This window comes from Polyergus mexicanus, unplaced genomic scaffold, assembly GCF_030449975.1.
Source record: "Polyergus mexicanus isolate NDT 795.1 unplaced genomic scaffold, iyPolMexi1.0 SCAF_5, whole genome shotgun sequence".
In the NCBI taxonomy this organism is placed as follows: Eukaryota; Metazoa; Arthropoda; class Insecta; order Hymenoptera; family Formicidae; genus Polyergus; species Polyergus mexicanus.
Window position 1 is genome coordinate 7,662,264 of NW_027223325.1, and position 16,556 is coordinate 7,678,819.

At 27.2% G+C, this 16,556-nt stretch overlaps 3 protein-coding genes across 5 annotated transcripts; all 3 read right to left on the bottom strand.

Moving 5' to 3' along the window:
* Window positions 1-124: 124 nt before the first annotated feature.
* Window positions 125-6,419, bottom strand: LOC138933662 (odorant receptor 94a-like). 3 transcript variants are annotated; one of them, XM_070296579.1, is made up of 12 exons: window positions 6,370-6,419; window positions 5,349-5,482; window positions 4,901-5,057; window positions 3,338-3,457; window positions 3,096-3,213; window positions 2,748-3,009; window positions 2,518-2,634; window positions 2,367-2,457; window positions 1,841-1,986; window positions 502-634; window positions 390-444; window positions 125-217 (listed from the first exon to the last, which is right to left on the bottom strand). In XM_070296579.1, exons 2-11 carry the CDS (start codon window positions 5,471-5,473, stop codon window positions 394-396), a joined length of 1,320 nt encoding a protein of 439 aa, XP_070152680.1. In that variant the 5' UTR covers window positions 5,474-5,482; window positions 6,370-6,419; the 3' UTR covers window positions 125-217; window positions 390-393. The 3 variants fall into 3 exon arrangements, with proteins under 3 accessions (XP_070152680.1, XP_070152681.1, XP_070152682.1); XM_070296580.1 differs by lacking the exon at window positions 6,370-6,419 and having other exon boundaries at window positions 4,901-5,006; window positions 5,349-5,551; XM_070296581.1 differs by lacking the exon at window positions 6,370-6,419 and having other exon boundaries at window positions 5,030-5,057; window positions 5,349-5,551.
* LOC138933670 (odorant receptor 63a-like) lies at window positions 6,194-9,532 on the bottom strand. The gene is made up of 9 exons (XM_070296589.1): window positions 9,320-9,532; window positions 8,669-8,788; window positions 8,420-8,537; window positions 8,068-8,329; window positions 7,831-7,947; window positions 7,680-7,770; window positions 7,142-7,290; window positions 6,485-6,617; window positions 6,194-6,424 (listed from the first exon to the last, which is right to left on the bottom strand). The coding sequence occupies exons 1-9, from the start codon at window positions 9,461-9,463 to the stop codon at window positions 6,374-6,376; spliced, it is 1,185 nt and encodes a 394-aa protein (XP_070152690.1). The 5' UTR covers window positions 9,464-9,532; the 3' UTR covers window positions 6,194-6,373.
* Window positions 9,533-11,661: 2,129 nt separating this feature from the next.
* On the bottom strand, window positions 11,662-14,501 carry LOC138932985 (uncharacterized). Its single transcript, XM_070295357.1, has 9 exons — window positions 14,358-14,501; window positions 13,941-14,060; window positions 13,692-13,809; window positions 13,340-13,601; window positions 13,116-13,232; window positions 12,965-13,055; window positions 12,420-12,568; window positions 11,770-11,902; window positions 11,662-11,712 (listed from the first exon to the last, which is right to left on the bottom strand). The coding sequence occupies exons 1-9, from the start codon at window positions 14,499-14,501 to the stop codon at window positions 11,662-11,664; spliced, it is 1,185 nt and encodes a 394-aa protein (XP_070151458.1).
* Window positions 14,502-16,556: the final 2,055 nt, after the last annotated feature.

A 16,556-nucleotide genomic window follows, 5' to 3' on the forward strand; every position in this document is an offset into this window, starting at 1 on the left:
AATAGAAAAATAATGTATTTAGAAATAATGTAAATTCATAGATTACAAATAGTGAAAATAAAACATGAGAGTAATGAAGTAAAATTAAGTGAAATTGTATCAATGTTTTATATGCTCAGTTTTTTTTATGCACATTGAAAACCCATATAATATATGTACTCTATGGTATTCTCTTTCTGATTATATATATTTATATCTTCGGAAATCCCATATATGTCTGTTTACGTACAAATTATGAAATGAATATTACACAATTTTTAATTTTTTTTTTTTTTTTTTTTTTTTTTTTTTTTTTTTAATAAAAAGCAATATAAAAAAATTGTATATTGAAGTTTCGTTAAAATGAAATTTTCTTTATATTATTATTTTATTAGAATTTCACTTCTTACCTTATTATTGCGTTGAATATATGACAGTAAAATAAGATACCGAAGTTTTCACCAGCTGTAATGTTTACTTGTAATATATTGAATGCAATCTGAGAGCTATTTATTTCCTTACCGTGGCAAAACACTCTAACGATCCGATAAAAAATCCGCCGACACCTAAAGTAAAATCTTGGGCGTTACTTTGCAACAGAAACAGCATCAGTTTCTGTATATGTAACGGAGCTATGTACCACTGAACGTTGTACCTACGATATAAATATGAACAAAATATTCGTAATTTTATGAAAAAAGATCAATATAAAGAACGTCCCATAATAAGCGTATCACCTCTCATATGCAGATAGAGCAGGTGAAACCGAAAAGAAAAGTTCTTTTTTCATTTTGTGATTTTCGTAATAATTATTGAGAAATTAATTTAAAAAAAAATAATAAAGAATCTTTCTCTTCAGTTTTATCTGCTCCACCTGCACGTGACGGGTGACGCAATTGACTCCGGACACTCTGTATATATAGGGTGAGTAAAAAGTTCCGGACCGATGAAATATCTCGAAAACAAGGCATTTCAGAAAAAAATGTTTCATACAAAAGTTGTAGGGTCTAAAAGTATCTATTAGGTGACGATATTTATTTGACCTTGGAATGTCCTTGAAAAGGCCGCTCAAGGTCAACATAAAAATCTTAAATGGAAACCTCCATTTTTATTACATATACCTGTAGCTTATCTCGAGAGCTTTTCAAAATACTATAATAAAGTATTTTTTTATTAAATACTTTTCGAGTTATTTTATATTTTAATGACATATTTTGATATACAAAATAAAGTATTTCGTAAAATATTTAGTTTTCGATAGTATTACCGTAATACTTTCACGTATAGAATAATGAGACAAATCAATTAGTGTAAAGAAAAAAACGAATAATTGTTTAAAAAAAAACATGGTAAATAATTACATACTTTTTCTTAAAAAAAAAATTTTTTATACGAATTGATTTGTCTCATTATTCTGTACATAAAAGTATTACGGTAAAATTATCGAAAACTAAATATTTTACGAGATATTTAATTTTTTATATCAAAATATGTCAGATTAAAATATAAAATAACTTAAAAAGTACTTAATAAAAAAATACTTTATTATAGTGTTTTGGAAAGCCCTCGAGATAAGCTACAAGAATATGTAATGAAAAGTAGGGAGTTCCGTTTAAAAAATGCAAAGTATTTTTTATATGACCTTGACGGTGCTATCTAAGGTCATATTAATATTATTATATAATGCGCCACTTAGAGCTCTATAACTTTGGTTGGAAACATTTTTCTCAGAAAAGTTTCATTTTCGAGATATTTGACCGTTTCCAGACTTTTCTAACACCCTGTATAAATATGTATATATACATATATGTATAATTGCATTTTATAAGAATATACATATCTATTTTATAAGATATCTTACACGGTATCAAATACACGATTATTATAATCTGTTATATTTTGCCCGACATAGTTGGCGCAGAACATATATAAAATACTGCAAAATACAAATAGAGAGGGAATTAAAATTTTATCGATACTCTCTCCAATTGATGCAATCCGAAAAATCTAAAACATACAAGTTTTATAGCTATAAACAATTTCCTAGAATATAGTTTCTCAATCATTCTACGACACAGATATAATAAGATCCTAAATTAGATAAATGAAAAATGTAATAAATTTATACCAAAATATAATGCTCGGCAAATTTACATTGTTTTTTTCAGTGATTGTGTCTTATCTTAGTTCTTCATCTTGTTTACAAAAATATAATTTATACGCAAAATTAATTAAACAAAAATATCACAGTAAAATAGAGAAAGTGAGAAAAATGGGGAACGAGATATATCTCTTCTATCTCACACAACATATATTATATACAATTATATAATAGAAAATTAACTGCTCGCTCAAAAGCAGATTTAAATATATAATTCGAGGTATACCTGAAAGAGATTGAGACTCAGTGATATTACTCCCGTTGTTATTAAACAGAACAACATTGCTTCAAATTTGGATACCAAAATTTTGGATAATCTTCAAAGACGAAAAATATTATTATACATATTGTACGCGTCTTATCAAGTTGATACTGACTTCATAGCTTGCCGATGTATATCCACGGCGCATCTTATTTCTTCTAACATCAATATATTGTTCTTTGGATTAATATTTTGCAATATAATGACTCTCATTGCGCGTTTAATGCGATAACTGTGAATAATACGTTTATCAAGAAACTTTATTTGTTTTTGCAATATAATTTTGCAAATATAAATTTTCTATATTTATATTTATTTATGCAAAATTACAATTTTATTTTATACCTAGAAATTTTAAATAATCCACAGGTATGTTCAAGATATGCAATAAGCATTGTCCCGACTGATACCATTCCAGCCACTCCTATGCAAAGTGCTGCATTTAAATGCAGAATGATTAAGAAATAATATTTTTCTTGATCCACGAAATACTCTGTCATAATCGGCAGGCGACGTGATTGAGATACGTTTGTCGGTAAAATAATATTAATTATATTTGACCAAAGTTGTGCGATAATAAGAACAAATATACCGCCCATACTGATTGCTAAAAGTGTTAAAAAGTAATTATCATTTAAGCTTTTGTACACATAATTTTTACACACATTTGATACAATATTTATATTATATTACCTGTAAGAGCAATCGTGTAACGTTCCGCATTATAGTTATATTTTTCAACGATAGCATTTTCATATTCATTTTTTAATTTATCGTACACATATTGAAGTTGTGTCAATAAATCTTTCACCTGTTAGTCCAATAATTTATTATACCGCTTTTGTATGTCACAAAGAATTGCTAGTTATAAAAATTTAATTGTCAAGGAAGCTTCTTAATGGATATTATAAACGGAAATTATACCGTTAACTTACAGTTTCGATATTAATGGCGAAAAAGATGTAGTGTATCACAAAAGTTGTAAAAAAGAGCGCATTAGATAGAATCTTGACGACGAAGTCAGCGGTGCATTTTGAATTAAGAAATATAGTAAACTGCGAAAACAATAATTTCTTAAAAATATTTGCATTAAAGAATCTATTTTCAATTATTAATAATTCGTAATTTTTATACAGAGGATTGTCCGATTGCCAATCATATAACGGGTCCATTAAAGTCTATGGTATATAGTAGAATTTCATCTTAAGGAGGCATACCCGTTTCAAGCTTCAAAAAATGAGTAGGTTTTCTAGATTTTTTTTACAGAGCGACTATTTGATAAAAATATTCTGTTTATAATATTAGTATAATATTATTAGGTACCTAAATAAAATTTTTTAAATTAAAAAATATATTTTTTTTATGTTATGCGAATATTTGCAGAGCTCCTTCAATTTTAGATGGCTGCGTGATGTGCGTGAAAACGTTCGTTTATCATATCCGAAATCAAAAATACAAGTTTTTTTCTATTAAACATATTAAATCTATTATATTATATATAGCTATCTGTTATCCAAATGTTCTTTCAAAATTGAAAAAAATAAAAAATGGCGATATATCGAAAAAAGTTTCGTCTTTAAAAAAAAAGAAAATCTATCTTTTTTTTGTTTATAACAAAAAATGGAGAACCGGATTTAAAAAAGGCTTTGCGGAATCTTATTAAAAACTCGCGCGCAAGATTTCAAGTTAATCCATCAAACATAATCTGAGTTTTCGTCCACACCGTACATGAAAATATTAATCTGCAAATATTCACGTAACTGTTAAAAAGAAAAATTATTTTGATCTGGAAATTTTTATTTATGTATTTAATAATATTGTATTAACATCGTAAAAAAATTAAAAGTTTTTGTCATGTTATTGCGCTGCAAAGAAATCTAAAAAGTGTACTCAATTTTCGAGAGTTCAGATACTCAAACGGGTATGGCCCCTTAAGTGTTCTCAGAAAAAAAAAATATATATATATATATGTTTAAATTTTATTTTTATAACTTTTTTAGTATTAATTTTAACATATATTATAATTACGTGTTTATTTTACTTTTCTTTCTATTTTCTTATTTATTTTTTATTCAATTATATTACTTTCTTATCATACACATAATTATATTATAGTTATATATGTGATAAAAAAGTAGAGAAAAATGTGGAGGCCACAATTTCTAAATAACAAATAATCAAAGTCAAAGGCAAAGATATCGCATATAATTAACACAGATAATTCAGATTATTACATATACATATGTATATGATATGTATGTCAATCTGTTAATTATTTTTATTATTAAACTGATTCGATTTTTTTGGTATCTTCTTTTTTTGTTGTTGCGATATCCTGTGTAAAATAACTGTTCTCTTTAATATAAACTATAAGTACAATTAATAAATCATAATTGATTGAAATACATAATAAAAATAAATAATAGAAGACTATTATAAATCATACACACAATGTATATTAGCTAGCTTGCAGTAATAATACCAAGATATTGTCTTACCTGAAATAAAATAGCAGTCGTTAAAATACCGAGGAAGAAAATAAATCGAAGTCTATCGAATATTGATTGTTGATAAGGCCACAAGCCTAAAGTCAGCAAAAGTATTCTGTTAAGATTAAAATATCGTACCGTGATACACATCATCTTTCCATGAATTCTAGAACATGTATGAATGTGAAAAATTCGTTGACGGTGAATTTATCCCCTCCTTTTTCCATCGATCGATCAGGTATTTTATTACTTTGTAAATTTTAGCACAAATTGCATATAATTTCGTGTAACGGAAATTCGCACAATTGTACGCGATAAAAATAAAATAATCACAATTTGACAATGTTTCTCGCAATAAAATACTTAATTATGCGATCGATTTGATAGCGGAGTAATTTCGGCGAGTATTTACCATAAGAAAAGAAGAGGAATAATATTTATCGAGAAAATTACTTACGCGACAGTCACGCATGCGTATTCACCGCTTTTTTTATATCGCAAATTTACACGTTTCATTCTATTGTCCGCGCTCATAACGTACGCTTCGTCTTCAAGACAAATGTCATTCGCTATTGAAAGCATTGGATCTTCCTGGTAAAGTTCATATTATTTAAAATTTATATTTGATCAGGCCTGTGCATGATATATGATATGTTAGAATTGTCGTTTTGTATATTTACATAAAATCTTTACTTACATCATTTTGATCAACAAAATGCTTAAACTTAAAAATTTAAAGACGCTAATAAGGATAAGTTAGATATATGAAAACAAAATATTTGTCCAAATATACAAATACTAAATATCAAAATGCATAAAAATAATGTAACGTTAATCAAATCTGTTTATTTGATATATAGTATTTGATAGAATAGCTAATCTTATTCGTCATTTTTAAGTAACCATTACTTTTAGTTTTACGTATACACGTAAGATACTTAAATCATATTTGAAGGATTAAATTTAGATCTAAGGATAATACGATTATTATAGAAGACAGCCTTATATTTCTCAAATTTTAACATTGCTTTTGCACATATACTATTTATTATAAAATAGAAATTAAGCTTTAAAAATGATTTGGCCACATTAACATTAGAAACGTATAAATTAATTATTTAAAAGGAATGTGACATATATTGTAAATATTGAAAATAAAATACATGAAAATAATGTAAAATTATATAATGTTGTATCATTGTCTAATATTTGAAATCAAAGAATACTCAGTTTTTGGTGCATTAAAAATCTATGTAATTGAAATAATATATGTATATCTCTCTTTTTCTCTCTATTTAATTAAATATTTTTATATTCAATGGAGATTTTTCTTATATTTAGGTACAAACTGTTGGACTAATATATTCAATACTACTTTTAACTTTTTTAAATGTAATCTAAAAAGATTGTAACATTGAAGCTTCGTTAACAAAATTTTTGCAAGATTATATTTTATTCGTTATTATTTCTCTTCTTACCTTATTACTGCGTTGAATATATGACAGTAAAATATGAGACAGAAGCTTTGACCAGCTGTAATGTTTAATTGTAATATAATGAATACTGAATTCTGTGATATATTTATTTCCTTACCATTGCGAAACTTTCTAACGATCCAACAAATAATCCACCGACACCTAAAGTAAATTCTCGGGTGTTTCTTTGCAACAGAAACAGCATTAATTTCTGTACATATAACGGAGCTATGTACCACTGAACGTTATATCTACAAAATTAGCGCAAACAAAATATTCATAATTTTAGAAAGATAGATCAATAACTTTTTGATATATAGGGAAAAGTTGGGTAAAACCGGGTAAGCGGGTCAAAGCGTAAGGATACCCCTGTTTTTTCGTAATAAATACTGCTATCTATGGCAAATTTGTGTTATTATTGTGTTGTAGATTAACGCCATTATTATTTTAAGACAATAAATAATAATTAAAATTTTTTATTCAGCGACTAGCCTTATTTTCTCATAGTTTAAGGTTCGCTAGAAACTACTAACGGCAAAATTTTTTTTACTCACAGATTTTTTGTAGGAAGACAAATCCGATAAGTTACACAGTTTTACCCTACTCTCCCCTATATGCATATATATACATTACTCGCGTACATATACACTCTCATCTCTTTTATAAATAATTATAATATTTTCATTTAATGTAAAATATTATATAACTATGTAATATTATATAACTACACTATTTAATTATTTTATAAAATAAAATTTATAAAATTATATCTTACACGGTAACAAATACCTGATTATTATGATCTGTAACATTTTGTGGGACATAGTTGGCGCAGAACATATATAAAACGCTAATAAACACAAGTACCGAGGGAAATAAAATTTCATCGATATTATTATCTCCGTTTGATGCAATCTGAAAAATCTAAGATACATATTTTATAATTGTACATGATCAAGTTTTCTTAATATTATTTGTAATCATTTTACGAATCAAAGATATTAAGAATAAATTTCTAAATTAATTTAGTAAAAATTATAATAAAATACAAAAATATGTATATAGGTTTTTTCAAATTATGTAATTTTTATTTAAAGTGATTTTTGATATATTAATTATTTATTTTATTTACAATCATTTATACACAGTATTAGTTAATCAAAAGTATTAAAGTAAAAGAGAAAAAAGAGCAATAGCAAACATCTCTGTATCATATAACACAAATATCATATAATATACATCATACATATTTATACTATAATATCCTAAGTACTCGTTCAAAAGTAGATTTAAAAATATAATTTGAAGAATACCTGAAAAAGATTAAGGCTCAGTGATATTACTCCTATTGCTATTAAACAGAACAACATTGCTTCAAATTTGGATACCAAAGTTTTGGATAATCTTCAAATACAACAAATATTACTATACGTATTTTATGCAAATTATCGAGTTGATACTAACTTCATAGCTTGCCGATGTATATCTACAGCACACCTTATTTCTTCTAACATCAATGTATCGTTCTTTGTATTAATATTTTGTAACACAATGGCTCTCATTGCGCGTTTAATGCGATAACTGTGAATAATATGTTTAACAAAAAGCATACTTATTTGTTTTTGCAATATAATTTTGCAGATATATAATTCCTCTTTATATTTATATTTATTTATACAAAATTATAATTTTATTTTATACCTCGAAATTTTAAACAGTCCACAAGTATGTTCAAGATATGCAATAAGCATTGTTCCGGTTGAAACCATTGCAGCAATTCCTATGCAAAATGCTGCATTCAAATGCAAGAAAATTAAAGAAAAATATTTTTCTTGATCGACGAAATACTCGGTCATAATAGGCAGGTGATGTGATTGAGATACGTTTATCGGCAAAATAGCATTAATTATATTCGGGCAAAGTTGTGCGACAATAAGAGCAGATATAGTACAAATACTAAGTGCTAAAAGTGTTAAAAAGTAATTATTATTTAAACTTTTATTGCATAATATTCCAAAATTTTACATATACGCGATGCAATGTTTTGTCTTACTTGTAAGTACAATCGTGTAACGTTTTGCATTGTAACTATATCTTTCAAGGATAGCGTTTTCACATTCATCTTTTAATTGATCGCATATATGTTGAAGTTGCGTCAATAAATCTTTAACCTATTAATCCAACAATCTGTTATATGTTTTTGTATGTCAGAATGAATTGTTAGTTATAAAAAATAGTTATAAAAATATCATTGTCTCTCAGAACAGTCTCTGAGAATAAATATTATAAATCATTAACTTACAGTTTCGGCATTAATAGCGAAGAAAATATATTTTATCACAAAAGTAGTAAAAAAGAGCGCGCTTGATAAAATCTTGACGACGAGATCAGCGGTGCATTTTGAATTAAAGAATGTAGTAACCTACAAGTAACAATTTTTTTTAACTTTTGCATTAGAGAATCTGTTTTTTTAACTTATTATTATTTTGTAATTTTTGTAATTTGACAGCTAATCGTACAACGGATCCATTGCATTCTATAGTTGAATTTCGTTTTTTATGTCTTTTCAGATAAAAATTATTTTTTTAATTTTCTTTTATAATTTTTATAGTACTGGTTCTAACATGTTAATTAACATTATAATTAAAGATAAGAAAGAGTATTAATAAAATAAAAATAAATAATATTCTGTTTCATAGAATACTTGTATATATAAGAATACCAATCTAATTATTAATTTTATCATGAAACTGATTTGATTTCTTAGTATCTTTTTTTGTGTTTTTGCAATGTCCTGTATAATAACGACTTTTTTAAATATTAACTATGAGTGCACTTTAGTAAATTATGAATTATTGAAATACATAGTAAATAATAGAGAACTGCTTTAAGTCATGGTATATATGTATATTATAGTTTAGCTTGCAGTAATAACATAAAGGTATTGTCTTACCTGAAATAAAATAGCAGTCGTCAAAATACCGAGAAAGAAAATAAATCGAAGTCGACTGAATTTCGATTGTTGATAGGGCCACAAGCCTATAGTCAGCAAAAGTATTCTGTTAAGATTAAAATGTCGTGCCGTGATACACATCATCTCTCTACGAACTCTAGAACATGTATGAATGTGAAAAACTTGTTGATGGTGCACTTGTCCCCTTCTTTTTCTATTGGTCAGATATTTTATTACTTTTTTTATAAATTTTAGCACAAATTGGATATAATTTCGTGTAACGCAAACCCGCGGAACTATAAGATACGGTAAAAGTGAAATATTCACAATATTTCTCGCTATAAAGTCCCCAATTATGTGATCGATTTGATAGCGGAGTAATTTCGGCGGTTGTTTACCATAAGAAAAGTGGAAAGAAAATATTTATCGAGGGAATTACTCGCGCAAAAATCGCGCATGCGTTTTCGCTGTTTTTTTCGTACCGCAAATTTACACGTTCCATTCTATCGTCCGCGATCATAGCGTACGGTTCGTCTTCGAGACAAGTGTCATTCACTATTGACAGCATCGGGCCTTCTTGATAAAGTTCATACTATTTACAATTTGAATTCAATCAAGTCTCTGCATAATATATGTGTAAGTATATATATATATATATACATACAATATATTAGTATTATCAACAGTCGTTTTGCATGTTTATACAAATCTTTATTACTTATGTCATTTTAATCAACAAAATGCTTAAATTTAGAAATCCAAAGACCCTAATAAAAATTAATTAATATGAAAATAATATTTGCCATATTGTAATATATAATGTAACGTTAATAAGACATGATTACGTGATAGTATTACATATGGCGAATTAGGCTTAGATAATTTTAATGTATTTCTTTTAGAAAGAAATTATGATAATAGTGATTATTTCTGTGAAGACGGCGTATTGGTCGCGGTTCGCAATTGCTTATTTTATCGTACTTTGCAAATAACGACGGCACGATCTCAGTTTATTAAGTATTAATGTTACTATTAGTGACATTTTCGAGTACATTAATATCTTACAGATAAACTCTACTTCTCGAATCGTAAGGATTCTCTCTAGTATTTCTCAGATCTTGCAATTATATTAGATTCCACAGTACTCTAGCTAATTTAGAATAAGTCTCCACCATACGGCATTTTTTCTGAATTCTGAAAATTCTCTATTGGGACGCCTATATTTAAAAGTGCAAATAAGACTCTAGTTTCAAATGGCAGATCCATAAATAAACAAAATCTTATGTCGAAAATATTTAAAAACATTGTTGCAAGTCAATGTTCATCTTTGTTTAAAAATGTAATAATCGATGAACAACATGGTTTTGTGTCTGGTCGTTTTGTAACAACAAATCTTCCATTATATCAAGATTTACTCAGTTATTGAAGAGGGTTTCCAAGTCGATGCTGTATACACTGTCTTTAAAAAAGCTTTCGATAGTGTTGATCGTGCTATAATATTGTGTAAATTACGTCCTTATGACGGAATCATATCGAAGTGGTTATCGAACTATTTACACATTTAGATCACAGATTGTTAAATTCCAGTGCTGTATTTTCAGAGTTGTAAATGCTATCTCAAGGATCGCATTTGGGTCCGCTATTGTTTAATTTAATTATAAATAATATTAATGTCTTTCTTGTTTATAAATACATAAATTAATTAATTAATCAAATATCTTTATTTAGTATAATAACTAATCATTTGTTATAATAGCCGATTCACATCTTCTTTAAGAATAATCATCTCTTTTAATTTTACATACATAAGACATTTAAATCATCAACTTATATCTAATAGTAATATGATTGTTATTGAAGACAGCTTTATTTCTCAAATTTTAACATTGCTTTTGCACATATACTATTTATTATAAAATAGAAATTAAGCTTTAAAAATGATTTGGCCATATTAACATTAAAAACGTATAAGTTAGTTATTTAAAAGGAATGTGACATATATTGTAAATATTGAAAATAAAATACATGAAAATAATGTAAAGTTAAATAATGTCGTATCATTGTCTGATATTTGAAATCAAAGAATATTCAGTTTTTGGTACATTAAAAATCTATGTAATTGAAATAATATATGTATATCTCTTTTTCTCTCTATTTAATTAAATATTTTTATATTCAATGGAGATTTTTCTTATGTTTAGGTACAAACTGTGGGACTAATATATTTAATACTACTTTTAACTTTTTTAAATGTAATCTAAAAAGATTGTAACACTGAAGATATGTTAACTAAATTTTAGCCATATTATATTATATTCATTATTCTTCTTCTTCTTATCTTATTACTGCGTTGAATATATGACAGTAAAATATGAGACAGAAGCTTTGACCAGCTGTAATGTTTAATTGTAATATATTGAATACGTTCTAAGGTATATTTACTTCCTTACCGTTGCGAAACATTCTAACGATCCAACAAATAATCCACCGACACCTAAAGTATAGGCTTGGGCGTTTCTTTGCAACAGAAACAGCATTAATTTCTGTACATATAATGGAGCTATGTACCACTGAACGTTATATCTACAAAATTAGTGCAAACAAAAAATTCGTAATTTTAGAAAGATACATCAATAACTTTTTGATACATAGAGGGAAAGTTGGGTCAAACCTGGTAGGCGGGTCAAACCGGATACTCTTGTTTTTTTGTAATAAATGCTGTTATCTATGGCAAGTTTGTGTTATTAGTTGTAGATTGACACCATTATTATTTTAAGACAATAAATGATAATTAAAAATTTTTATTCAGCGACTAGCCTTATTTTCTCATAGTTTAAAGTTCGCTAAAGACTACTAACGGCAAAATTTTTTTTACTCTCAGATTTTATGTAGGAAGACAAATCCGAAAAGGTACCCAGTTTTACCTTATTCTCCCCTATATGCATATATATACATTACTCGCGTACATATACGCTCTCATCTCTTTTATAAACAATTATAATATTTTCATTTAATGTAAAATATTATATAACTATGCAATATTATATAACTATCCTATATAATTATTTTATAAAATATAATTTATAAAATTATATCTTACACGGTAACAAATACCTGATTATTATGATCTGTTACATTTTGGCCGACATAGTTGGAGCAGAACATATATAAAACGCTAACAAACACAAGTACAGAGGGAAATAAAATTTCATCGATATTATTATCTCCGTTTGATGCAATCTGAAAAATCTAAGATACAAATTTTATAATTGTACATGATCAAGTTTTCTTAATATATTTTGTAGTCATTTTACGAATCAAACATATTAACAATAAGTTTCTAAATTAATTTAGTAAAAATTATAATAAAATACAAAAATATGTATATAGATTTTTTCACTTTATGTAATTTCTATTTAAAATCATTATTAATGTATTAATTATTTATTTTATTTACAATAATTTATACACAGTATTAATTAATCAAAATTAAAAAAGAAGAGAAAAGAAGAGAAAAGAACAGTAGGAAACATCTTTGTATCATATAACATATGTATCATATAATATACATCATACGTATTTATATTATAATATATTAAGTGCTCGCGTTCAAAAGTAGATTTAAAAATATAATTTGAAGAATACCTGAAAGAGATTAAGGCTCAGTGATATTACTCCTATTGCTATTAAACAGAACAACATTGCTTCAAATTTGGATACCAAAGTTTTGGATAATCTTCAAATACAACAAATATTACTATACGTATTTTACGCAAATTATCGAGTTGATACTGACTTCATAGCTTGCCGATGTATATCTACGGCGCATCTTATTTCTTCTAACATCAATATATTGTTTTTTGTACTAATATTTTGTAACATGTTGGCTCTCATTGCGTGTTTAATGCGATAACTATGTATAATATATTTATCAAGAAACATATTCATATATTTTTACAAAATAATTTTGCAGATGTAAAATCACTATTTAATATTTATTCATACAGTTTTATTTTATACCTAGAAATTTTAAACAGTCCACAAGTATGTTCAAGATATGCAATAAGCATTGTTCCAGTTGACAGTACTATAAACAATCCTATGCAAAATGCCGCATTTAAATGTAGAAGAATTAAAGAATAATATTTTTCTTGATCGACGAAATACTCGGTCATAATAGGCAGGTGATGTGATTGAGATACGTTTATCGGCAAAATAGTATTAATTATATTCGGGCAAAGTTGTGCGACAATAAGAGCAGATATAGTACAAATACTAAGTGCTAAAAGTGTTAAAAAGTAATTATTATTTAAACTTTTATTGCATAATATTCCAAAATTTTACATATACGCGATGCAATGTTTTGTCTTACTTGTAAGTACAATCGTGTAACGTTTTGCATTGTAACTATATCTTTCAAGGATAGCGTTTTCACATTCATCTTTTAATTGATCGCATATATGTTGAAGTTGCGTCAATAAATCCTTAACCTATTAATCCAACAATCTGTTATATGTTTTTGTATGTCAGAAAGAATTGTTAGTTATAAAAAATAGTTATAAAAATATCATTGTCTCTCAGAACAGTCTCTTAGAATAAATATTATAAATCATTAACTTACAGTTTCGGCATTAATAGCGAAGAAAATATATTTTATCACAAAAGTAGTAAAAAAGAGCGCGCTTGATAAAATCTTGACGACGAGATCAGCGGTGCATTTTAAATTAAGGAATGTAGTAATCTACAAGTAACAATTTTTTTTAACTTTTGCATTAAAGAATCTGTTTTTTTAACTTATTATTATTTTGTAATTTTTGTAATTTGACAGCTAATCGTACAACGGATCCATTGCATTCTATAGTTGAATTTCGTTTTTTATGTATTTTCAGATAAAAATTATTTTTTTAATTTTCTTTTATAATTTTTATAGTACTGGTTCTAACATGTTAATTAACATTATAATTAAAGATAAGATATTATAGTTTATACAGTATATTATAGTTTAGCTGGCAGTAATAACATCAAGGTATTGTCTCACCTGAAATAAAATAGCAGTCGTCAAAATACCGAGAAAGAAAATAAATCGAAGTCGACTGAATTTTGATTGTTGATAGGGCCACAAGCCCATAGTCAGCAAAAGTAGTCTGTTAAGATTAAAATATCGTGCCGTTATACACATCATCTTTCTACGAACTCTAGAACATGTATGAATGTGAAAAACTTTTCGACGGTGCACTTGTCCCCTCCTTTTCCTATTGGTCAGGTATTTTATTACTTTTTTTATCAATTTTAGCACAAATTGCATATAATTTCGTATAACGCAAACCCACAGAACCAAGATACAATAAAAGTAAAATATTCACAATTTGATAATATTTTTCGCTATAAAGTCCCCAATTATGCGATCGATTTGATAGCGGAGTAATTTCGGCGATTGTTCACCATAAGAAAAGTGGAAAGAAAATATTTATCGATGGAATTACTCGCGCAAAAATCGCGCATGCGTTTTCGCTGTTTTTTTCGTACCGCAAATTTACACGTTCCATTCTATTGTCCGCGCTCATAGCGAACGGTTCGTCTTCGAGACAAGTGTCATTCACTATTGACAGCATCGGGCCTTCTTGATAAAGTTCATACTATTTACAATTTGAATTCAATCAAGTCTGTGTATAAAACATATATATGTAAGTATATACAATATATATACATATAATATATTAGTATTACCAACAGTCGTTTTGCATGTTTATACAAATCTTTATTACTTACGCCATTTTAATCAACAAAATGCTTAAATTTAGAAATCCAAAAACGCTAATAAGAATAAATTAATATGAAAATAATATTTGCCATATTGTAATATATAATGTAACGTTAATAAGACATGGTTAAGTGACAGTATTACGTATGGCGAATTAGACTTAGATAATTTTAATGTATTTCTTTTAGATAGAAATTATGATAATAGTGATTATTTTTGTGATGATGGCGTATTGATCGCGGTTCGCAATTGCTTATTTTATTGTACTTTGGAAATAACAACGGCACATGTTGAATAACTTCTCGTTGACATTGAACTGGATCATAAACAAATAATTATCGGCACCTGCTGCCTCGGATCTTTCTGTTTATGAGTCACACTGTTTTTCCGTTGAAGAAGTAATAATTATGTCACCTAATTCTTATATTTTGATTGTCGATGATTATAATTTGCCCCATACATATTGGCATAATAATAAATGTTATTTATTATATGGATTGTTATTGCTATGTATTGGATTATTTACTATATAATATGGATTGTTGTTGTAATAATAAAGGTTATTTACTATATAATACGGATTGTTGTTGTTATGTATTGGAGCAGGCTAATACTATTATGCATTTCTTTAATGAATGTAATTTGTATCAGCATAATAACATTCTTAATGTAAATCATAACACATTAGATCTTGTATTTTCCACATTGCGTGATATCTCACCAGTGTTATCAGCACTTAAGCCGTTATACATGCGCTCAGTATTGTAAGACGTGAATCGATAGAAAAATATTTGGCGCTCCGTCGAAATTCGATCCATGGACCTTCCAACTCTAGTCGACAACCGTGTGTCGCTAGCCTATATGCCATTCATGTCCTCATACCACAGTATTTTTCTTGTTCGTATATATATATATATATATATATATATATATATATATATATATATATATATATCTGGATTCCCCTTCAGGAATCTTACAGTATCATCCAGCTTTTATAATATCATTGCGATATTAATTCGATCATCTCTCTCACCAGCTTTTGAATGAAAATGGAATTTTAAGCGAGCTAACTATGTCACTATAAATGACTATTTAGGCGGTATTTGTTGGGATGATGAGCTAAGTTGTCTCGACATAAACAATGAGGTTGATTTTTTGGTAAATATGCATAAAAGGTTACACCTCATTGATGTAATCGCTACTTAAATACGTTGCAAAGGGGAGTGTTCTAAATAATTCCCCGCAAGACTCAAGTGACGGTCGGAAGTGGAGATATAACAAATTAAAGTTTCCCAGTTTTAACGCTTTTTCTCGGGTATTATAAAGTAATATTAGGAAAAGTGAAGTTTGTGTACGCTGTATTTGTTGTAAGGTAGACATGAAAATAGTATTTGTTTACATTGACGGGATAGGTACATGATTATAGATATTTTGTCAATAATCGGTCGAATTTCACCTATTTCTCGCAGTTCA

Coding starts and splice junctions, on each gene's coding strand:
- LOC138932985 (XM_070295357.1), bottom strand. CDS start 14,501: ATGATGTGTATAACGGCACGATATTTTAATCTTAACAGACTACTTTTG. Junction 14,061..14,357: donor CGACTGCTATTTTATTTCAG/GTGAGACAATAC, acceptor TGTTACTTGTAG/ATTACTACATTCCTTAATTT. Junction 13,233..13,339: donor GGACTGTTTAAAATTTCTAG/GTATAAAATAAA, acceptor TATTATACATAG/TTATCGCATTAAACACGCAA.
- LOC138933662 (XM_070296579.1), bottom strand. CDS start 5,473: ATGCTTTCAATAGCGAATGACATTTGTCTTGAAGACGAAGCGTACGTT. Junction 635..1,840: donor AATCGTGTATTTGATACCGT/GTAAGATATCTT, acceptor TTTATATCGTAG/GTACAACGTTCAGTGGTACA. Junction 445..501: donor CGTTAGAGTGTTTTGCCACG/GTAAGGAAATAA, acceptor TAAACATTACAG/CTGGTGAAAACTTCGGTATC.
- LOC138933670 (XM_070296589.1), bottom strand. CDS start 9,463: ATGATGTGTATCACGGCACGACATTTTAATCTTAACAGAATACTTTTG. Junction 7,291..7,679: donor TGAGCCTTAATCTTTTTCAG/GTATTCTTCAAA, acceptor TATGTATCTTAG/ATTTTTCAGATTGCATCAAA. Junction 6,618..7,141: donor AATCAGGTATTTGTTACCGT/GTAAGATATAAT, acceptor CTAATTTTGTAG/ATATAACGTTCAGTGGTACA.